This window comes from Callospermophilus lateralis, unplaced genomic scaffold (assembly GCF_048772815.1).
Source record: "Callospermophilus lateralis isolate mCalLat2 unplaced genomic scaffold, mCalLat2.hap1 Scaffold_109, whole genome shotgun sequence".
Lineage (NCBI taxonomy): Eukaryota > Metazoa > Chordata > Mammalia > Rodentia > Sciuridae > Callospermophilus > Callospermophilus lateralis.
This window is the reverse complement of record NW_027511135.1, coordinates 3,241,873-3,266,334: the sequence shown is the minus strand read 5'-3', so window position 1 is coordinate 3,266,334 and position 24,462 is coordinate 3,241,873. Positions and strand designations below refer to the sequence as shown.

Here is a 24,462-nt window from a genome sequence, read left to right as displayed (position 1 = left end):
GGATCAAACCCAGTGCCTTACACATGTAAGGCAAGCGCTCAACCACTAAGCTACAACCCAAGCCCTATATCAAATTTTTTAAATGATAAATATTCTACTGTTGGATATATCACAATTTGCTCCCACTAATTAATATGTTGGTGAACATTTGGGGTATTTATAAATGTTGGCAATTACTTATGAAGCTGTTTTGAAATTTGTGTGAAAGTTCGTGTATGAGTACAAGTTCTTGTTTCTTTGAGGTAAATACCTAGGAATGGAATGGGTAGGTCATGTAGTGGCTATGTATTTATCTTTTTAAGAAACTGCCCAGGGGCTGAGGATGTGGCTCAAGCGGTAGCGCGCTGGCCTGGCATGTGTGCGGCCCGGGTTCGATCCTCAGCACCACATACAAACAAAGATGTTGTGTCCGCCGAGAACTAAAAAATAAATATTAAAAAAATTCTCTCTCTCTCTCTCTCTCCCCCCTCTTACTCTCTCTTTAAAAAAAAAAGAAACTGCCAACTATATCCAGTGTGTTTGCTTTCAGGTTTGTTTTGTTGCTTTGTTCTGTATATATATATATATATATATATATATATATATATATTTTTTTTCAATTTATAAATGGACACAATACTTTTCTTTCTTTATTTATGTGGTGCTGAGGATTGAAACCAGTGCCTGCCATGTGCCAGATGAGTGCTCTACCTCTGAGCCACAACCTCAGCCCTGGTTGTTTTGTAATGGTGCTAGGGATGAACCGGGTCCAGGTCAGTTGGTCAGGTACTCTGCCACTGAGCCACCCCCACTGGCCATCCAGGATGGCTGTATGGTTCCACGGTCCCCCAGCGGTGATGGAATGTTCCAGATGCCCAGACCGTGGCATGGCCAGTCTTGTCTGGTCATGTCAGCAGGTGTGCTATGGTGTCTCCTTGAGGTTTAATTTGCCTTCCATGTGACATCCTGTGTGCTTTCCTGGATGTATTTGCCATTCATACGTCTTCTCTGGTGAAATAACTGACCAAATCTAATTTTCTTATTTAGGTTGTTTTTTTTTTTGATTCAGCTTGAGGATTCTGTGCACACTCTGTCTATCAGTGTATCTCCACATATGGAATCAGCTGTCACTGACCAAACACCTGAGAACCAACTGAGAAGGAGGAAAGACTTATTCAGAGACTTTGGTCCACGGCTACTGGGACCCACTGCTTTGGACCCACGTCAAGCTAGCTTGCCATGGAAGGGAGCAAGTGCTGGAGAAGGTCTTTACCTCATGGCGGCCAGGAAGAAGAGACAGAGCAAAGGGCCGGGTTCCAGCAGACCCTTCCTCCCCTGGGGCCCTACCTCCTGCAGGCCTCACCAGCTCCCAACAGTACCGCAGGCCTTTAGCAACGGGTCTTGGGGAGACAGCCACGGTCTAAAGTGCAGCACCCTGCGTGTGACTTGCGTGTGTTTCTCACAGGCTGAGGCTTATGTTTTCATTTTCAACAGTGTCTCTTGGAAAGCAAGTGTGTGCGTGCAGGCGTGTGCGTGTGTGTGTGCGCGTGTGCACACAAGCCCAAAACCCAAGCTTGCTGGGCAAGTGCTCTGCCTTGAGTTACATTCCCAGCCTTCAAATTTTTACTTTTGATAAAGCCAGTTATTCAGCTTTTTTTCCCCATGAACTGTTCTGGTTTTGTATCTAAATTTTCTCCAGAAAGTTTTGTAATTGGACTTTGTGCTGAGGGCTGTGTTCTGTTTGGGTTAACCTGTGGTGGCATGAAGTGGGGTTAACTGGTTCAGACATGCACATCCAGTCGTCCCTGAGTCTCTCCCTGAAGAGACTTTCCTTTCCCACAGAAGGGTCTTTCCACTTCTGTCCAATGTCAGCTGACCACATTGTACACGGGTCAGTTTCCACCCCTGTCCAATGTCAGCTGACCACATTATAGAGGGGTCAGTTTCCACCTCTGTCCATGTTATCTGAACATATGTGTATAAGGGTCAGTTTCTGCTTCAAGTACTGTGAAGAGGTGACTGTCTTCTCTTTTACATTGTTCCCACAAGAAATCTGCTGTCACCCGTTGTTTTATTATTCCTCCTGAATGTGCCTGTTTTCTCTAGTTGCACTTTTTTTTTCTCTTGGTTGCTTTTGATGGCACATCATACAATTCCTCCACTTACACTTGACTCTCTTGTCCGAGTTGTGCAGCTCCATCAGGATGGGTTCTGCAGGGGTCCCCCCCCCAGCTCCAGCCAAGCACAGATTCACTTTCCATCATTGGCAAACTGGAAGGGTCATGTAAATGGGCGAGCGCCGTGTGGCCTTCATGTCCAGTGCTCTTTCCTTGGCACATTCTCAGGCTCACCCAGTCTGTAGGAGTGCCAGTGTCTCACTTTCTTATTGTCACATACTATTTAATGGCAAGGACAGACCATATCCTGTGTCTGGGAGGCTCCTCCGCTGGGCCTGGACTTTCCACGGTGCATCTCCTCCTAAGGCTGAGCTGGAGGCAGTCACTCATGCTCAACCAGACGATGCCCAGGTGAGTATCCATTTATCTTCAATTCTTCCTGGTCCACCTCAAGGAAAAAGCTTGGCCTTACCCTGGGCTGGATGGGAGAGCCAAGGCCAGGGCTCCACTGTACCTGGGGCCTTGAGAGGTCATGGGAAGGGATCAAGAATTGAGGGTGCACCCTTTGCTGTCACTTTGTCTCTGAGGTCCCAGAGACACCCTTCCTGCTGTCTTGAGTTCTAATGGACAGATCATAGCATCCCAGAGCCATGATTCTGATGAATGTTGCAACCGTGGGAGTTAGGATGAGTCGCCTAAGAGCACTTCTGGCATATGACAGAGAAAATGCCAGGAGATGCTCAAGAAGCCAGCAAGGGAAGAGAATGATCCGAAGGGACTGTTAAAAGAAGTTGGCTCAGAGACAATAACAGGCACTGGGAGAAGCAACTACTTCTCGGAAGCAAAGTGAGAAGGTGTCAGGACCCAGGAAGAGGAATGTGAATATCTGGAGCCACAGGTGGTGGGAAAGGATGTACATGAAGAGATCAGCTGCCCTGAGGAAGAAGACTGCCTCTCTTCAGGGATGTGACCTGCCTGTGCTGAGAAGCAAAATGTGGTGACCTTTTTTTATAGTCATGGGCATGGATCTGAACTCCTGACCTTCAGGTGTATAAGCAAGTTTTAAAGAAAGAATTCATAACACTAAAGATTTAAGCATCAGTTATTCTTACTATCTGCTATGTATTCTTTGGAATTTTTCTTGCTATGTGCCCAGCAATCTGCTAGATATTAAGAGTTTGTTGAGCAAAACATATATCTAATGTATACATCTGTGTGTATTCATGTGCCTATTTTCAAAACCAAATATTGTTAGATAATCTCTGTATTGAACAGCACTACCTTTCCTTTGTTCCTGGTGGGACTAGCAAAGATGTAGGCATTTAATTAGAATTGTTTCTCTGCATTTACACACACACATACAGGGTACCACATGGGCATCTCGTATCTTCTTTGCCCCACTACTAAGTTGTCTGTCTGGACAAGTACCCCTCAGTCTGTTTCCTGTTCGACACGTGCTTCCTGCTGCAAACTTCCATCCCTCATTTATCCTGCATCTGTCATGAACAATCGGTAAACATTTGCCCCCATGTAGACATGGCATTAGGCTGTGGGGACAACACAGGTGAGGACTGTTGGAGCAGGGGAAGCTTTGCCAGCTAAAGGCAAGATCCCCTGTGGCAACAGGAGGCCCTTGACATGGAGGTGCACCCTCTTCCTGGGAGTGTCCTACCCTGACACTCTCCTACCCATCCACACATGCCTCAGGTCCTTTACTCACAGTAGGGCCATGCAGGTGAGCCTGAAGCCACCAGGTGGGTGCTGAGACCAGGCAGGATGTCAGCAACATCTCTGAGGTGACCATGGAGGTGTTTTTTTTTTAAATATATTTTTTGTTGTTGTCAATGGATCTTTTATTTATTTTTTATTTGTATGCAATGCTGAGGATCGAACTCAGGGCATCACACATACCAGGCAGGTGCTCTACCATTGAGCCACACCCCAGCCCTGGACATTTGTTTTAATGCTTCTGTCACTGTGGCCCCCATATCCCACTTGGGCAAGGCAGTGTGCTCAAGTGTGTCTGTGCAGAAGGGTGGCAGGACCACCTGAGAGGTTGTCTGCCTAGGGTAGTAGGCACAGTAATCAGCAACTGATATCTGTGCACACACATTCACCTGGGGACTTTGAGTCCTCACCTGCCCTGATCCAGGATACCCATTCGGTTACAGCCAGACAGGAAGCCCAATGCTGGCAGGGGTGAGGCCACCAGGGCACCAGGCTGTTCAGGCACTTGGAAAATCTGTGCCAGGTGAGAGTAGGTGGTAGCACCACCTGAGTTCTGCACATCACAGTGGCCACAGTGGCTGCTCCTACTTCACTCCCAGCAACCTCTTCCTCACTCCCATGGCCTCTGGAATCCCTTGGGCATGTTTTCTAACCCCTGGGATCTGTACTGCTAATGCTACTTGCATGTATTCAGTAAATTACATAGAATTTATCAATATTGTTACTTATTGCTGCATAACAAAAATTTAGCAGCTTGGGGCTGGGGTTGTGGCTCAGTGGTAGAGCACTCGCCCAGCACTGTGTGAGGCCCTGGGTTCCATCCTCAGCACTACATAAAAATAAATAAATAAAATAAAGGCCCAACTACACTAAAAAATAAATATTTTAAAAATTAGTAGCTCAAAGCAACAAATGCTATGGTCTCACAGCTTCTGTGCACAGGAGTTCATGCTGAGGTGCTGGCATAGGGCTTGTGGTCCTATCAAGGGATCCATGTCTAAACCCATTGTCATTGCTATTGGCAGGAGGCCACTGCTGCCCAATGCCCCTCCAGCAAGAAGAGGAGACTTCATCTATCATTCATCTATTATGTTGCTCTCTCCATGGAAAGGGCAGCTGGCTTCCCCAGAGCAGACAGGAAGGAGCCTGCAGCCTTGCCTTGACTGACAGCCCATCCCCTCTCCAGGGCCCCCCTGTCGCATAGGCCATCCTTGGTGCAATGGGATGTGGCCCATGGAGGAGACTATTGGAGGTGCCCAGGAGGCTGCCAGGCCAGGGCCCCAGTTTCCTTGATGTAGCCCAGGGGTTCCAGGGAGCAGAGGGAGAGCATCCAGGCACAGGTAGGACTGTAGGAAACAGACAGCCTTGGAGTAGGGATGCTAGGTGATGGGAGAAGGGGGCGGGGGAACAGTGGGCCTCACCTCTCATAAGCCAGGAATCCAAGCAGCCCCAGCCCGGACCCTGCCCCAGTTTTCCAGTGCATGGAGTTTAATGGGCCTGGCCACTGACTTTTGTCACCAGAGGGATAAGTTCTTCTCCAGATTTCAAATACCTATAATCTGTTGTCATTGTTCAGTCCCCAAGCCACAGGAGAGGACCCAGCTAGACCCACCACACAGGCAGGTAGCCTGCCGACAGTGCACATGAATTGAGCACTTATTGACCCTTGGTCCAGTCCAGGCACGGGGTTGGCAGGGGGGCTGTTGGAGATGAACTGGGAGGGCCATGACCAGTGCCCCTCCACCCAGAAAAGGGGACTCCACCTGTGATTCAGCAGGAAGCCTCTGCAAGACAAGAGCAAAGACATGCACAGCTGGGGAGGGGGAGGGACCAGGAAAGACCCAAGGGTCTCTTCAGAAACAGGAAATGTATAGAAGGGTAGGGAGGACAGGAAGAGGCCCCCTGAGAGTGGGAACACCCTGCATTTGGGGGCGCTGCTCCCACTATGAGGGCAGCCCTGCAGAAAAGCACCTGATGAGGGTCTATATTGCCTCAGCCCACACAGTGGTGGTAGGAAACAGGGTCAAGCAGTGTCCTGGCTAGTGTGTAGAAAGGCTGAGACTCAGAGGTAGGGGACTCACTGCTCCTGAGCCCCAGCCACTCTCAGTTGCCAAGAAGGGGGCAACCTGGGAGACCCAGAACCACCCCTTTAGTGTCCCCTGCTGGGGACCCAGCTTCAGCCCAGGCTATGCTTCCTAGGACCTCCCTATCGACTCAAGAGAGACCCCAACTCCCATTCTGCACACTGTTTACACCAATCGATCAGCTCAGCATGGACTGAGGTTGAGCCCACTGTTTTAAGGAGGTGCTACGTTTGAAAGGACACAGGTGTGGCTGGTGGGAGAACAGTCCCACAGGACCCAGACAGCTGAAGAAGCCTGCAGCAGGGGAGTGGTCTGAGGTACATAGAGAGGGGGGAGAAATTTGGGGAGGGGACTGAGTTCAAGGAATAGAGATCAGGATGGTCTGCCCATCTGAGAGTAAGGGTCCTGTGGAGCCAGAGTAGTCCCCGAGGGCTAAGTGGTCCCCAGCACAGAGATTCCTTTGGCAACAGTGCCCATAACAGATCCAGGAATCAAGAAGTAAGGGGCAGGGGTGGATGATGCTGCTGCTTCTGGGGACAGGGGGCATCTGAAGCTCAACCTCACAGGTGGCATCCTGGTTGGCCTCTTCTTTTTGGCCACCCAGGCAGAGTGTCCCCCTTTCCCTGCAGTGTGTCTGGAACCCAACTCTGAGCAAGTGGCCCCCCCTACCCACGCACCAGTCTCAATTCCCAGCAGGGGCCCTACCCTCCCTCAACATCTCCCCTCCTCCAGTCACCCCTCTGCAGATCCCTCCAGCCCTCCTGCCAAGAGCAGCCTCCACCTTCTCCTTCCACCCAGATCTAAAGGGAGCAGGGTCCCTGCATGTACGTACACCCAAGGGTACAGCAGCTGGCCCACAAGGTGACCTGCTGTTCAGGGGCACTGCCCCAGCCCCCAGGAGCCCAGGGAGGCAGGGAGGCAGAGAGTAGGGTGACTGTCTTGGTAGAGACTTGGAGGCTTCTGCCAGGTTCCATGGTCCTGCCCAGGAGGACCCAGGCGAACCCGTGGGAAGAGGCGAGATAAGCCTGTGGTAGAGGGACTCACCTCCCTGATGGCTCATCCAGGCAGGTGCCAGGAAAGTGTCTGATGAATTCGGCCACACTGGGAAGCGGGTCTGGGTACACCTTGCGCAGGGCTCTGGAAGACTCCCTGCGGTCTCAGCTTGTGGCCCGGACCACTCCCTCAAGCACCTGGAGCCTCCAGCAGCAGCTCTGAGGGTAGCAGGACAGTGGCTGAGGGGGTGCACAAGGTGCGTGCCCAGGGTGGCCTGGCATTTCTGCTTGGTGACCTTAGTTGCATCCAAAGGCAGGTGCTCAGGATTCATGGAAGGAATGTCTCCTGAGTCCAGATTACCATCTGCGAGCCTCTCCCAGACACCCTTCCCGGTTGGGACCCCTACCAGTGCAGGCTTGGGGGTCGGCCTGGGTGGACGCGGGCGGCTTTGTGCTGAACCTTGAGCTTAAAAGGAAGAAGACAGTCCTCACCCCAGCGAAGGACAACTCCTGGGGAAACAATGGCATGAAAAGGCAGATCTCTACCTCCCAGGGTCCGGGGAGAAGGTCGGCTAAGTACCCTTAAAGAAAACGTGCCCAGGGAGGCCATGCAACCGCCTTCCAGTACTGAGATACATTCCGGGAAGCCTTCCTGCCTGCGCCTCCTGGGCACGCTTCACATTCCCACCCCAGCGTCACCGAGCGGGAAGCCCGCCCTACCATGGACCAAAGCAATCTCAAAGCTCCAGAGGCAGGGGCGGCCCAATAGCAGGCCCGGGCTGCGGGGCGGGCCGGAAGAGGGCCCAGTCTCCGAAAGGGCTGGGTCTGCGAATAGGTGGGGTCTCGGAAAAGAGGCACCAACCGGCGCGTCTGCCCGGAGCCGGCTGCTGGGCCGCCAGGAGACCACCAACTTGGGCGCTCTGCAGGCCTGAACCAGGCTGTTCACAAAGACAACAAAACCACCCCAAGCCTCTGGAAATAAATAGTCTCTGCTACAGTCTTGGCCAAGGCCGCGGCCCTAGGACCCGCTGCAGTTCATTGTAGCCACGGCCTCCAGGGTCCGCTCCGGCCTTGAGACCCCATCCTGGGGGCGGCGGGAGGCGCCAGGGTCAGCCTAGGTGGCAGGAGCGGCGCGAACGCGGCCCCTGGGCGCAGCAGGGGAAAGGGGCCGTCGAACGACCGCCGTGGTGGGCGGCCAGCGTAGACCTCGGACTCCGGTTTGTCTGCAGCGGCGGGCAGCGAGGCAGAGCGGCGCGAAGACCCCAGCTGGAGCAGGCAGGCTGCCAGGTGGCCGAGTAAGCGAGAGGGAACTTTGGCTGGGACACCCTCGCAGCCAGCCAGGAAGCGGGTCACCTCGGCCAGGCACTCGTTGAAGCCTGCGCGATACTTGCCCAGGACAGCAGGGTCCGAGCTGAGTGCGGCTGCGGGAGCACCAGAGACCAGCTGTCGTGTCTAGGGCGGTGGCCCTGTGCGCCTCCCGCCCCCTAGCCTCTGCCACCCGCGCCTCACCTGTCACCTGAAAACGACGCAGGTTTTGCAGATGTATCATCACCGTCATCTCCAGGATGTCGGCCTTCTCCAGCTTCGAATGACCGGAGCTCTGTGGGCAGGGACAGGGTGGTGGTCTGTAACTCAGCCAGGTCCCATTCTGCTAGCCTCAGTCCTTGGATTCCCCCTTCTCCGCCCGACTTACATCCTTCCTGACTGCGTCCAGGATGAGGGTCTTGAGCTGAGCAAGGCTCTGGTTGATGCGCGCTCGGGGCCGCTTCTCCATGATGGGCTTGGAGGACTGCGGGGGTGGGGCAGCCGCTGAGTCCCGCGTTCGGCCGCCCCTCCCCCAACCACCGAACCCCCCACGCCTGGCGGGAACCCACCTGACAGTGCTCTGACGCGCTGCGGGGTTTATCTAGAGTCGGGCTGGCGCTGGCCTGCGCTCCTGCCAACGGCGAGGCGCTCGGCTTCTCTGGGGTGTCAGCCGGCATCCCGCAGCCCGCGCTCTGGTGCCGGGCAGAACGTTTGCGCCCTCTGGCGGGTTCCGGCCAAAAGCCCGCGAACCAGGACAGTGGCCGGCTATATAAGGCCGCACCGCCGCGGGGCCTGTGAACCTGGCCAGGCGTCCTTTCCCTCACTAGCGTCGGCCAATGGGCAAAGCGCCTCTCCAGCTCAGCTCCCGGGCGTGCGACCCCGCCTCCTCAGCTGTCACTCACTCGCTGCCGCGCCTGCTCCGCCAGCCCGGACAGTGGGACCGCGACGCCCTGATCTGGCAGGTTCCCCGCGCGAGCCAGGAGGGGTGCTCGGGCTGTGGGCTCACCTACCCGCCGCGTGGAAGCCGGAGTGCACGGGGGATGCGGTCTGTCGCGGCGGTGCAGTACATCTGAAAGGAAATTTCACAAGCCCCTCAGTCTCCAAATTTGTTCAGGCTGCACGTGTGCAGCATTTAGTGCAGGCCTGGGCCTCTAGGGACGTGAGCCGAGCTTTGCTGGGACGAAAGAACCAACGCCAGTCACTGGGCTGGAGAGAGGTGACTGGCTGAGCTCGGCAGGCAGTTGGTGGCATTGGGTGACACCATAGGGCAATCTGATGTGGGCAGACTGGCAGTGTCACAGGGTGATGACACAAGCCAGGTGGAAGGATGTAATGGTGATGGGCCTTTCTTCTGAGGGCAATTGTTAAAAAGTTTCTGTCTGTTGTTTGCTGTTGTTTTCATTTTGAGTCACACCATGGGCACTGCTTTTCTGTTAGCACTCAGGGTCCCCAGCATACATGGCCTGACAGACGTCCTGCATCCATGGTGGAGGTTTCCTGAGGTCCTGGAGCCCCGACGGCTGGAGACTCTCCTGGTGCTCCCAGTCCAGTGGAGGAGGCCTGCCACACACCAACAAAAGCCAACACACTTTTGGAGAGACAGAAAGTGAGGGGTAGGCTGTGGCAGAGAAGCCTCTCCTTCCTCTGGGTGGTCCTGAAGCCTACAGGATGGATTCTTCATGGGAAGGAAGCTCTGCAAGGTCCAGGTGGAGGGATTGGCATCCCCAGAATCCTAAGGGTCACGGGGGCCAAGAGAAGACTGGAAGTGTTAGGTAGGGCCAGCAGGGTCCTGGGGGCTTCTGGCCCAGGGAGAGGTCTGGAGAGCCAGTCCTTGGGGCCCCATCTGAAGCTGCCCCTCTGAGGTCAACCCTAGTCTGGCCCTAGTCTAGAGGAAGCACAGCCCTGGCTTCACCTTGGGGAAGCCCTCTGGAACCCAGCACTGAGCAGAGAGTCCTCCTGTTCTCACAGGGCACTGAGGAAGGGTGCGGGGAGAGTCTGCCTGTAACCCCTGAAGTCTACATGAGGTGCACCCTCTGCTTGGCTGTCAATCTGGAAAGTACCCCCAGTGTCCACAGTACCCCTTCTCCTGCAGGGAATTTCCTCTGAGGGCCTGAGCCTGTCCCTGTGATCTGGGCCTCACCTTGGGAAGAAAGAAATCAGGCATAAAGGGACCCAGAGTGAAGCAGAAGCCTGACAGCAAGGTTCTCCCTGGTTTCTCTGTGTTCCCTACCTCTCCCCACAAGGTTCCTGCCCTTTGAACCTTTGGTTTCTCTTTTTACCCTATAGTTCTTGGGAAAGACAAATGAGATCTTATCCCCAGAACACACTGAGGGTGCCCAGCACACAGTGAGCACTAGATTCTCACCAGCTGCAGCCCTGTTCCTTCCCCAGGTCTGGCCACCCAGCTGAACAGAGAGGATACTGCCTGTTCTCACCTCTGCTCTGCCTGAGTGCCCCCTCCTGCTGAAGGAGAGCCCCCGAGGACTGAGGGGCCTGTGCAAACAGTCCCTAGCAAGAGTGCACGAGCACCAGCTTTGTCACAGGCTGTGCCTGCTGTCCAGCTGTATCTCTCTGAGATTCTTCCCTTGTCCCTCTACTGTCCCTTCATGGCCTCTTGAATATGAACTTGACCTCTAAAGGATCTTCCTGGGGGCGTTGGGCCTCCACTATGAGTAGGAAGGGAGGGTACTGGGCTGCACAGGGTCATGGTGGTGATTCCCTTGTGTGGCAGACTGGGTTTTCCAAAAGGGGCACTGACTTCTTGCTCCATAACCTTGTGATGTGTCCCGGTGAGGACAGGGGCCTGGCAAGACATGACTTCTAAGGCTGAGGGTTTTTGTTTTAATATATATTTTTTAGTTGTTGATGTTTAGTTCCTTATTTTATTTGTTTATATAGAGTGCTGAGAATCAAACCCAGTGCCTCCTAACTGAGGTTTGCCTCAGCTGACCTAAATCACAGCCACAGCTCTGCAACATGTCAGGCCTGAGGGAGCTAAACTCTGCACACACAAACCCCAACATTGACCTTTTACTCTTAAGTTTTTATTCAATTCCATTGCAAGGAATTGAGCAACAAGGCCATTTTGGGTGCAGTGTCATTGAACAATAAGATTCCTGAAGAAAAGTCACAAATTAAAGCATGAAGAAGCCAAGAGATTCTTTTTAAGGTCAACTGGAGGTAGGATAGAGATCTGGTTAGGAATAAAGTAAGTTTTACACAAAGAGAAAATTGGTGTCAGTCAGGGACCCATAGCTTCCTGCAAGTTGCTGTGAGCCTCAGCCTTTCCAGGGTAGATATGTAATTTGTAAATCTGAGGCTCCACAGCACGAAAATCAAGGTAAATAATGTTAGAATCAAAGGAGACAGATTGATACAGAGAACTGGGCATTACAGAGGCCTCACTAAAGTTTCTACTTACTCATATTCTAGCCTTTGAAAGATTCCATATGGCAGAAGCTTTCTGGAGACTACAGGAAGCAGTTCTTCTAGTGGTAGAGAATCTTCCAGCAATCACAGAAGGGACTCTCTCCTTCTGGACAGGGCAAGCTTCTTGGCAATAGAAGTGCTCAATCCAATCCCAGACAAGCACTTGGGATCTGACTTCTCGGTTACTCTCCAAGAATCTGTGTAGAGTCACCTCAGGAAATCCAAGGTTTAAATCAATATGAAGTTTGAAGGAAAGGATCCACAGACATGCTACCTCTTGGTTTGTGCTGTTCAGCTAAAACCATACGAAGCGATCCTAACTTTTGAGTTTTACAAATGTATTCTTACAGCCTCTTAAAAATTTACTGCTATTTAATCTGCTAGTCAGCTTTCCAGGTGGGAGATTTATGGCTGGTGAAGTTTTAGTTTATGAAAGAATGCAGGTGAAAGACTATGGATGAAAATGAGTTTCCCTTTTCCACCAGAGTTCCACTGTCCTGGTCAGGACACTGACTAGCACTGTCCCATTTCATTATAACAATGAGTTGACTTTCAATAAAGCAGAAATGACAGTTAAGTGGGATATTCCAAACTGGTATGATTCTGAAACACCAAGGTGAGTGCCTGCGGGAAGGCAGACGCTAGGTTTTAGCAATGCCCTCCCAGGGCTGCAAGATAATTAACCATATGAGAAACAATGGAGAGAAATGGGCAGGAAGAAGAGAGATGGAGAGAAGAGAAGAAAAAGGGAAGAGGAGCGTGATGGTGCAGACCAGGAAGACTGCAAAAAGTGAAAAAGTAAGACCTTCACTGTGGGTGAAGGAGACAGAGAAGAGGGAGGAACTTTGATGTAGACCTTTCTAAAGCGCTCAGAGTTCTTATTAGCATGACCTTGAAAATATTTCAAAAGTCAACAGACATTTAGAAGGTGGCCTTCTAGACAGTAAAAAAGGAAGCTTGTGGAGAGTCTATAAAAAAAAAAGGATAATGTTAAGGGCACAAAGAGGAGTGCATAACAACATTGTGATCATGATTATGTAAATATTAGCCAAATTAGGAGAAATATACATTTAAATTTTTATCAAGATTAACTTTGAGCAATGAAATTATAAGGGCTTTTTTCCCCCTCTTTATACTTCTATCTTCTTTTTTCTATAATTTTTACGAAGGAATAAGTCCCACCTATGATTATAAATTAAATCTTATATTTGAAAATATGTACATATAAAATACATAATTAAACTTTCTATGTAAGAAAAAATGAATCTCATTTAAATAAAAGTATTTTCTAAGATGTCAAAGACATTCACGCAAACTGACAAGAAGAGTCACGGAGATAGGCCCAGAGGGTCACGTAGATAGGCCTAGAGACTGATACTCTAGGATTCTCAAAGCCACTAGGAACCAGAAGCACACAGAACAGTCAAGGAAGACGCTGTACAGAGAAATGGGCAGAATGAGCCCTCACAGTGCATCTGGAAGCACAGAGACCCCTCTGTCTAACTTACTCTTAAGTTTCTCAGGCCCTGAGAGAATTTGTTTTAATATTCCCAAACATATATTATTTTGTTTTCTAGTAAGTTTCAGCTTGTCATTGAATCACTTATTCATTCAACAGTCAACATCATTGAGCATCTCCTGAAATTCCACATAAGTCCTTTTAATCACACCCATTTGTACCCTAGACCCTCTTGTGCTCACTGGGCAAAGCCAAAGCCCTGTTTAAATCAACTCTGCCTCCCCTGCACCTGAAAATTCCTGGAGATAAACATGGCAGCCATGAAGACTGGCCTAACTCAAAATGACATATGAACACACATGCATGCCTTCCTGTAAGTGGGCCATCAGTGATGCTCAGCAGTGTACAGCTCTCCTTCTTCTCCAGTTCTTTAGATAATCTAGCTTCCTGATTCCCTGAGAAAATCATAGCAATCAAAAGAGAACTCCACAGATGCCCCACGCAGACCCACCCACTGGCATGTGACCTTTCTTCCCCTGCACTTGGACACAGTCCCCCTAGTTCCCTTCTGAGCCACTCAAGGTCACCCTGCAGTCCGACCCTCTGTTTCCTACATCATGGTTTGCCTTTTCCCTGGATCATTCTCATTGGGATTGAAAAAGAATACTATCTTAAGTTCTTCTGTTGACCCCACTACCACCTGAATTCTTTATTCTCCTTTTGCAGTAACTAAGCTCCTTCAAACAGTTGTCCAAGTGCATTCTAGTTCCAATCTTCTTCTTCCGGTTCTCTTAAACCCCCTCAAGTGAGTCCTCGGCCTCACTTCTTCACCAGAGCTACCATCTTTAAGGACACCCTTGACAATATCCACATTGCTAAAGCTGGTGCTCAAGCCTCAGTCCTCACTGGACATGACCCATCAGGTCAGTATTTAATATAATCAGCACCACACGCTCCTGACCCACTGGCTGCTCCTCCAAATCCTTTCTTGGTTCCTCGTCTTTTCCTCCAGCCTTTCTTTGTAAGACATTCTCAGGCCAAGAACCATCCTTCCCTTGTTCACTGTGTCTGCTCGCTCCCTCTGTGATCTCACCTAGTACTTACCTCCTTGATCCCTCCAGGAGGATATTGATATAGACTTTTCAGTCCAAAACGGGACTTCTGTTCTTCTCCCTAATGCCTGCTCCATCTCCATTGATGGCAATCCCATCCTTCTACTTGTTCACAAATCCTTGAGACACTCCTGCCTCACCCAAGTCTTTACAATGAAGGAAAATGCCTCAGATCTCCGGACCTTTCATTCTCACCCTGCCCACTCCGTTCAAACTCCCTGCCTCCTTGCTATTCTGCAAACACACCCACTCACCCTTCTACCTAGGGCCTTTGCTACAAGCCAGACCCCAGGCTTCCTGCACCAAATGTAAAAATGAATTTTCTCTAATGACACTGGATATGATTAATGATGAACAAAATAAATCAAATAAGATTCTATGATATTCTAGTGTCTCAATAATTCCTCTTCTAAATTAAATAAAAAGTTCCAAAATATCCCCAACTAAAACGTTCCCCTGACATGGTAATCAAGTCTTAGGCTTTACTCAATAATTAGTTGGACTGAAATCCAACCATGCCCATTTTTCTACAGTTCTGGCAGTAAATTGATAACCTCCAGCAAATTTTAATTAGCACCCTTTAAAATAGGATTGCTAAATTAGTCAACTATGAAATCACCTCACCCAAATGATGAAGTTCACATTGCATTTCAAATCCATAACCTGTTTTCACTGGATGAACATACCGTCACTCCCCGATTGCTAATTACACTCTTCATCTGTGTTTTCATACGTGCACGGCACAGCGTGTGACCCATGCCAGCTGGCGCATCTCAACACTGCTGTTCCTCCTGGCCTGCCAGCCATTTGGTGTTCACAATTAGGGCTCCATCCTTAACCCAGTGGATAGATTTAAATGGTAAGCCTCCTGATGTCCAGGGAGATCACCTGCGTTCAGTGATATGCTCAAGCAAGGGGCTCAGAAAGGACACTGCAGTTACCCTGGCAGGAAAGCTGCTGACACAGGGGAGGGCGCTCCTTCCTCACACCTTCACACCCAGATAGCATTTGTAAAGCACCAACTGTTTAGCAATTGCGTTCACCAGATCTTATATAAGAATGTAAATTGGGTAGTTTTAACTCCACCTTACGGATGAGAAAGTGAATCTTCAGATGGCTTAAATGACTCAACAAAAGTCAAAGCCAAAACAGGATCACTGGTCACCTGACTGCAGTCTGCTGTCACCACTCTAGTGTCCCCATCACCTCCAGTCTCCACTCTAACCATCATCTCCTTATTTGACTCCCTCCAGTCTGTGGTCAGATCTTGCTAAATGCATCGATGCTTGCTTTGCTCCACCTGAAGGAATCATCCCTGCACTCAGGCTGAGGTCCAGGATCATCCTAGGAAGCCCTGCAACATCTGTCCTCTCCCACCTGCTCTCTGCACTCCAGCCACCCTGGCACCTATGGTTTTCTAAACTCGATTTGTGCTCTCAAGTCCCTTGCACAAGCTAGTACCTCTGTCTGTGACTCAGTCCCTTCCCCTTATACTAGAACTAGGGCTGTCCTTAGTAAGTGGAATCTTCTAGACACCCCCTGAGGAGGCTGAGCCCTGGGAGTGTCATCACACTCTCCCTTGGCCACTGCTGGGGAAAAGCAGGCACCACCATGGCCTTGATGGAACTGTCACAGTGGAAGATGAAGTGATGCTGGTGCTGCACCTGACCTTGGTACCCACAGAAGCCAGCCTTCACCCTGCGGAAGACAAGTGCACAGTGGGCGTGGGTGAGGGTGAAACTGTTGGGCCTCTCCATGGAGGAAACAGACCGTGAAGCCCTGGCCCAGAAAAGGGCGGCTAAGGAAATCTGGAAAGGGGAATAAATTTGATTCTCTATATTAACCTATTAATCACTGTACCATATCAAGATGTCTTTCCTAGACTAAATGGTTCTATAACCCAAAGCAAATAGCTCATTTACCTTCTTTCTTGTGGTTCTTTTAGGTACTGATAAGGAAGAAATTGACTTAAGGAAAATCTATTGGGTACTTTATATTATCAAATTGTACCTTTCTACTCCTTCTCATGCTTATCAATTACAGGGCTATCTTCTGATAAAGAGAGATGAGGATTCCTTCTTGTGTGAAATTTTCCCAAAGGATCCAATGTAAGAGTAGGTTTCTAGATCTCATAGCTATGCTGGTATTGGTAGGATTCTACTCTAGCTCCAATTGACAATAAGGATCTTAATAATTTTGGCCTCAAAATTGTCCTCAAGAGTTAAGTATAAACTTACACAATCTCAGAGCTGGGAGCAACACCAAAGGACATTTAATCTGGTGCTCAGATCTTTCCCTAATGAGCAGCATATTTGCAAAAAGCAGGACTGTATGCATGTCCTATCACAAACACAGGTATGGACTTTGAATTACCTTATGGCAACTGAACTATTTTCCAGTGTCCTCAGGCATTGAACATACAGTTGACATGAGTCTAAATATGTTTGTTCAACATTGAAAAAGAGCAGAACTTCTTCCACCAGGCGGCAGACAAACTCTACTAAAGTCCAGCGTACATGCTCCACTTTCATGTCCACCATGTAAAACAGTGGAAATAAGTTGTGTCCATATTTGCAACCAAGTTCAGGAGGCTCATCATAGGAAAACCCTGGGAAGAGCATCCTAATGGTGAAGTTCTGAGAAAATGGAGAGTTGATACAAGGGTCATCATCAGGGCGCCAGGGTTGAAAGCTGCTTTAGGGTAGCTAGTGACAGTCCAACCAGAATTGGGTTCACATCCCAACCCAGTGAAGATGGTAAAATCAGAGAGCAGAACACAAGCTTCCTTCCAACTCCCAGAGTACCCCAGTTCAATAAATCACACCTTGTCTGGTAGCTTTTGTTAGTTTATTGGATACCCTCATACAAAGACACAGTCCTGGAAGAGACGTTCATGTACACTGTGGACAAAGACAGACTTACACACAATGTGAGGAGTAAAACAGAAACTACCCTATGGACCTCTCTTTTATCCCAAATAAGCCCTTAAGCAAATTAAAGTAGTGCTAGTAGGAAGAGGTCAATGTATTTAATCCTTCCCAAAATCAAGATCTGGCAAAAGTAGACAAACTATCACATGGGTAGATACAAGCAAATAAAGGAAGATGACAGTCTGTGGCACATTCGACTTCAGATGCTACCATTGTGGTCAGTAGGGAAAATGGACAGGGAAGCAAGGAAAGAAAAAGCGATTCTCTCCTTCCCTGTTGATTCCCTTTCCTTCTAACCAAAGCTTGCTGGCCCAGCTTCTGTCTCCCCGAGTCTTTTCCAAAGATCCCACAAGGGAGAGCAGAGCAGGCACTTGCCTTGGCTCAAGTGTCTGACTGGGTGTGGTGGAGGTGGGGGGCGCAGGGCTTCTTACTATTCCCAGCCCTAATGGAGCATGGAAACAGAGACCTGCTGGAGACGCTGGTCCAAGCAGATGGGGGACAGGGACGCACAGGAACTGAGCGATCCAAAAGGTTGCTCAACACACACAGATTCTCCAATATGAAGAAAAGTTTAACATAGGAAGTGGTAAACAGATTTCAAGCCCATCACTACCCCATTCCGACATTCACAATGGCGCAGATCACAACATTCTCCCCAGTGTATCCAAACATTAGTGCAAGTCCTGTCCAACACTGTGCTTCAAGAAGACATTTCTAGTCAATCGTAGTTCACACAAAAATTAAATACTATTTCCCAAGTTTACAACTAGAGAGATCACCTCTGCACAAGATTCCTGGGATTCCAGAACTTTTCAACAGGGAAGCCACTAGCCATATGTGTCTAGCAAGCATAGGAAATGTGGCTGGTGTGATTAAGGTCTAAAATTGTATTTAATTAAAATATAAATTTACGCAGTCAAATACCGATAGCGGCTAGTGTATTGGACAGCACAGTTGTAGAACATTGCCATCATTCCAAAAAGTTCTAGTGAAAAGCTCCAGCCCCTTCCACAGCCACATCAGCAATTGGTGATATCCACAGAACTCACAACCAGAGCTTTGCTATTTCATGGATATGCTCTTTGCAGCCTCTAGTGGAGCTTCTTCAAAGATTGAGTCCTCTATCTGTAATAACACCTGAATCAAATTAAATCTGATTCTGCACTCTCACAAACGAGCATGTTGAGAAAGTCAGACTTGGTAGTGTGTGAGGCATGAGGGTCTTCAGTTCAATCTGCTGAGGAGACATCGGCAATCCATTCAGACACAGGTGCCACCATTCCATCCTGCTCAACCTGGGCCTAGAGGTCCTTTGTGATAAGTATCCAGGCCACAGATCTCAGAGTTCACCTTCTACCCTGACTCCAGTGTCAATATGTCATCTCAGTCCTATTAACCAAGTAGGAAATAATGTATCAATGGGCCACAGGTCTTTGATGTTCACAGATCACACACACTGTGCACATTCACATCCAAGAAGCAAACAGGTGGGGGCCTCACTCCTTTCCTTACAGCACATGAGCTACCCTCCAGATGTGGCCCAGTCGACCTCTTCAGAGCCCTACACCTTTCTTCTGCTGCCATGATTCAGAAATTTAAGAGCACAAATTCCTCTTGTCTTTGTTCTGGATCAGGAAAAACTCCCCCACAACCCCCAGTCTCAAATTTAAATTTCTGCTTGCTAAGTAGAAGCAGTGTTGTTCCTGGGTAAGAGGGCTGAGTTGTCCACAAAGCACTAATATTTTCCGCTCTTTAATTTGTTTACAAAAATGATACTAAAATACAGATGAACACCTTCACAAATTATTCTTCCAGATTGACCAAGTATTGCAATTTTCTAAATAGCAATAGTGCATAATCATTCATCCATTCAACTTGTAGCATCACAGACAATATTAGCTGCCCTGATTAATTAAAATTATGCAAATTATATACCCTCTTTCAAACTCAACTACGTCTTTTTACCACATGGCAAATTTGCAAGGAAGAGAATTTTAAAGTGGCTACTCTATTAGGATATTCCACTGCTTATATCCAGTGCTCAAAACCAACTCTTTTTCTAAGTATACCAATGTTCCTATTTCCAAGCAAAACTGTGATGAAGGTCTGCCTCACTTCATTAATGTTCTCATATTACATGTACAGAGAGATCCAGTTCCTCTTGTAAGGCAGGGACCAGATTATTCAACTTTTTTTGTCCTTTTTCATCCCCAATGCTAGGCCATGGCTTATTTCCTAGACTGTTATCTCATTCATCTAACTCACTCCCCTTCATTTCCTGTTCTTTTTTTTAAGTTTTTAATTTGTTCTAATTCATTATGCATGACATTAGAATGCATTTTGACACATTGTACAGCAGAGACTCCTAGCATTAGACTTCTCTATTTTCTTTGGCTAACTGGAAGGATGAGATGCAAATATTCTCCCCCTTTCTGAGCTTTGTCCTCTGTATTCTCAAAGAAAGAGAAACAAATTTTGGTTGTTAATGATTCAGTCTAAGAACAGGTTTGAGGGGGGCAGTGAAGTGCACTGAAGAGGCAGAGATCAGGAAGGGACTTTATCTGTCCATGGGCTGTCAGTGGAAGGAGAAGCAAGACCTCAGAGAGGACTGTGTCCATTCTACAGACATAGGGCCACTGAGCCCTCCTACCAAAAATTGCATTCACTCCAGCAGAGAGCTCTCAGCATCCAGGGATGTGTAGACAGAGTCGACTCTCAGTGATGTGCTCTAAGGACAGAGGAGAGAAGAGTGTGTGTTACCTTCTCTGTAAGGCCCAGAATCTTGGAGAAGCCTTGGAATGACATGATGAATTTCTTGGCAGCCTAGAAAGACACAACCTAGAGAGTTTGTAAGAGGCTGACTTACAGAACAAAGGAGATGTTTCTCAGCTTAACTGAGTGTGCGAGTCTAGATTCCGGTGTGCCATAGTCGTTAAGTAGGTGGGAAGCATGCAGGGTAAGTTCCCATAGTTATGCAGCTTTTGCACCAAGATTGTGGTTGCACCAATAGTCTCCTGATTTGAACAGGAAGAGCAGAGCTGTATTGCCTGAACCCAGGGAGCAGTGACACTGGGCATTCGCCCACAGACTTCATAGGGCAATGCTATTCCTTGCTCAAGGTCAGAAACAGAAGTCATGGATTTTTTTTTTTGGTGTTTTAACATACTTATAAGTATGAGGACAAATTTACAATGTCAAATCCCCCCAGAACAAATGGTACTTTCTCACCTCTGAGCCTCTGGTGATTTACTACAACTGTCTTGTAACTCAGGGGTCAAAGAATCAAGGAAATTGAGGACTCCCTCTTCACCTTTGAAATTAAAATCTACAAAGAAAATTTCAAGGTGAGAAAAGACATAAAACCCTATCAGTGTATAAAAGACAAGACAAAGAAAATGTTATAATACTCTTAATAATAGGAAAAGCTGTCATTGTGGAGGCAGCCACTTTATTTAAAGTCCACACTCCTGACCCTTTGCTTACAGGAAGAAAAGTTAAGGTGAGCTGCAAGCCAGGGTGGGGGTAGGGGGGCAATATGAGAGCCCTGGGAATACTCTTAACTCCTATGAACTAGAACAGTGGGCTTCACCGTGGCCCGTCCACACATGCATATAACATAATGTGATCACCACTACTCCCCAATGCCTCCCCTTTCCCTCTCTTCTACCTCCCCTAGCTCCCCTTCCTCTACATTAATGTTTTTTTCCTTCTACTATCATGATATCCCCTTTTCTCTTTTTTCCCCTCTCTAGCTTCCACATATAAGAGAAAAGCATGATACTTTTCTGTGTCTGACATAGTTAGATTAACATGCTGTTATGTTCCCCAGTTCCATCCATTCTCCTGCAAATGACACAATTTAATTTTTTTTATGGCAGAATAGAACTCCATACGTGTGTGTGTGTGTGTGTGTATGTGTGTGTGTGTGTGTGTGTGAGAGAGAGAGAGAGAGAGAGAGAGAGAGAGAGAGAGAGAGAGAACCACATTTTCTTCATCCATTCATCTGTCAATGCATATCTAAGCTGATTTCATAACCTGGCTATTTTGCATTGTGCTGTGATAAACAGAGGTATGCAGGTGTCTCTGAAATAGGCTGACTTTGACTCTTCTGGGTATACACCAAGAAGGGAAATAGTTGGATCATATGGTGGTTTGATTTTTAGTTTTTTGAGAAACCTCTTGGTTTTAGTCAGCTTTTTTGCTGCTGTGATTTAAGGACCCAACCAGAACAATTGTAGAGGAGGAAAACTTTTATCTGGAGTCTTATGGTTTCAGAGGTCTCAATCCATACATAGCCAGGTCCATTTCTCAGGGCTAAAGGTGAGGCAGAACATCATGGCTGAAGAGTTGGCAAAGAGAAACAGCTCACATGGTCATCAGAAGGCAGAAAGAGAGAGAGAGTCTCCAATTTCCAGATACAAAGTATATACCCCATAGCTATGCCCCCAAAGAACCACTTCCCCCAGCCACACCCCACCTGCCTCCAGTCACCACCCACTTAATCCCATCAGGGATTAATTCATTGATTAGATAAAGGCTGTAACCAAATCATTTCTCCTCCAAACCTTCTTGAATTGTCTCACATGTGAGCTTTTGGAGGACACCCACATCCAAACCATAACACCTCCATACTGACTCTTTAGAATAATTTTATATTACACCATCAAGTTTGAAAAAAAATAGGTCAGAAAGGCATGACCATCAAGTGCCCAAATGAGGGAGTAAGTGTCCACCACAGGTGCAGCTCAACACATGTTTGCAGAGCATCTCTCCAGCAGACTGAGAGACCACTCAGACTACTGGCTTTAGCTGTGGCATGACCTGTGCAAAGCCATGTTGGCAAAGGCTTCTGTGTTGCAGAAACATAAGATAAAGAGGTCAGGATGCAGGCTAGTTTGCATCAGGAGCCTGCCATTCAGTTGCCACCACTCTAACTGACCTGTGTCTTTCCAGTTCTCTTATTCCACACCCCCCACCCCCACAGAACCCATTTCTGACAGTGCAGCCAAATCTGTAGGGAAGCAGATAGTAGAAGGCTGTTTCCCTTATATCCCAGATGTCATGTCCACAGAATAAGTGCAGATGCCAGGAAGAAGTTCCATGCTAGTGATGAAGGGACAGGTGATTGGTACAGGCAACAACCAGGAGAAAATGGCTCAAAAACAGGAAGGCATGTTGTTTTAGGGAAAAGGGAAACTTGAAGAGATGGCCCAGAAAAGTTTGACAGGCATTTGTAGTGAATGGAAACCTTGTTTCTCAAACAGAACGGCCGTGATTAGTCTGGAGTCTCCTGGGCTCCCTGCTAAGGGTGGGAGATTCCTGGAAGATTCCAGAAGCCCAAGGGTCAGAATTGTGGGGGATCAGAGGAAGCAAATCTCCATTTTGTACCTTGAGTTTTGGGTGAGGCCTGAAGCATCCAAGAGGAAGACCCTGAATGCCCCTCGAAAGATAGGATGCAAACAAGGCAGAAGATGAGAATTGTAGTTGTTAAATTGGGATGAATTTGACTTCCTGATAAAATGCAGGCGAATGACAGCTCGAGGGGAATTGTTTGTTTCTACATTCAGCATCCAAACAACTCCCCGTTTGTGTGGGTTCTGTGGCTGCAGGACCCCATTCCTCACTACTGGAGACAAGAATCCACTTCTGCCCTCTAGAGACTGGAGTGTGAGCATCCATCCACTGGGCAATTTGATGCTTCTGCAATGGAATCTCTCTTTTCCAGGAGAGATTCCATTGCAGAACGAGTCAAGACGTGATTTATAACAGGGCTGCACTAGGGTTAAAGTGGGAACCTGACTTCTGCCTAGCCATTTTCCAAGTCTGTGTTTTCACTTCTACTGAATCTATGAGCTACTCATATACTGTTCAATAAATTCCTTTGTTGCCTACATTTATAAAATTTATAGAAAAGCAGAGGACAAAAACAAACCCGTGACAAATTCTTCTGGGTATCAAAGACACAAAAACACCGAAACTAGAAATCTCATCCGAAGAACAAAGGGCCAGAGGATGGTGGAGATGAGGGCTCAGGAGTGAAGCAGACCATGGAAATTAAGAAAGAACTGACTGAAGAAAGAAAGGTAACTAGTATTCTGGGACTGACATCTCTTTCTCCACCTTTCCCCATTACCTTGGTCATATTTCTATCTTGGGAAGTAGCACACTACCTTATAGTTATTTCCCCCCTGGGACTGTGGTGCCAGCAGGGTCAGATCCACCACTAACTCCCTGTGGCATCTGTACTTCCGAGTGCTGTCCACAGCAGGTGCTCCAGAAAGCATGATGGGGGCAGAGAGGGAGGAAGGCAAGACTGGCACTTGGAAAAGGGAAACTAAGCCAGCCTCTGTGTGGTTCTGCCCCTCCTTGGGATGCTGCCAACAGCTGCCTGGGTTCTCATCACAGACCCTCCACAGGTGGGACACTTACCTGCTTACTCCATCATTTCAAAGTGACTCCTCTCCCTCCTCTCCTCCAAACCCTTTAGTACCATTTATACTTTTAGGAAAGACAAGAAGAGTCTTTGACTGCAAGCCACCTTTTGCCCTGCAAAGTATCCAGAAGCTAAAGAACGCTAAGGCTTGATCAAGTGCCTGATTACAAAGGAAGAAAAAATAGTAACAAAATGCAAATTCACATCTCAAAAAGGTACCTTGAAACATCTTTTCCACCTATTCCCATGGGCTTAAGAGGGCCACTCACAGTCATGGGTCTTCATCCGTGTCACCCCCAGCCTCAGCATGAAGAAGCATGTGCTATATACAGAATGTGCTTAGTACACATAAAGTAGAGGAAAGAGATCAGCAGAGGGGGGGTTAACAATAAACCATTGGATTCCTGGAGAAACTTGAAAAGATTGCCTGCATTGCACAGTCAGATTATGTTTAGAAATATGAAACCTCTTTCAGACAGCAGGAAAAGCATAGAAGTTAGAAGAGCCCCTCTTTCTACGGAGAAGGGGCCACCAAGCAGAGAGTGCATGTTCAGTGCTCGCATGCTGGCCTTGCAGAACATGTTAATTACAGTGAACCCGTTCTTGACCTACCACGTGTACTGGTGAGGGAAGCAGACAGCTTGACTTCTTAGCTCTTAGATCTCTAGACCAGGAGAAGCCAGAGCCTAGCCTGATGCAATGACAACCCGCACAGCACTCAGGGCTCCTCCGGGAATCCGTGCCAGATCCATTAATCCTGTGGAATTCTCAGGTTGTCTCTGGACATTGAGAAGAAGGAGGCAACTACACGTTCACTGACTAGAAGAACAGACCAAAGCAGTAATGCCCCACCCTCCCCCTCAATTTTCCCTTTTCTCACACATTTTCCAAGTG

At 48.2% G+C, this 24,462-nt stretch overlaps 1 protein-coding gene across 2 annotated transcripts; it reads right to left on the bottom strand.

Moving 5' to 3' along the window:
* Positions 1–7,935: 7,935 nt before the first annotated feature.
* Positions 7,936–8,882, bottom strand: LOC143386347 (transcription factor HES-4-like). Of its 2 annotated transcripts, XM_076841507.2 has the most exons (4): positions 8,775–8,882; positions 8,594–8,689; positions 8,410–8,500; positions 7,936–8,321 (listed from the first exon to the last, which is right to left on the bottom strand). In XM_076841507.2, the coding sequence occupies exons 1-4, from the start codon at positions 8,880–8,882 to the stop codon at positions 7,936–7,938; spliced, it is 681 nt and encodes a 226-aa protein (XP_076697622.1). The 2 variants fall into 2 exon arrangements, with proteins under 2 accessions (XP_076697622.1, XP_076697623.1); XM_076841508.2 differs by lacking the exon at positions 8,594–8,689.
* Positions 8,883–24,462: the final 15,580 nt, after the last annotated feature.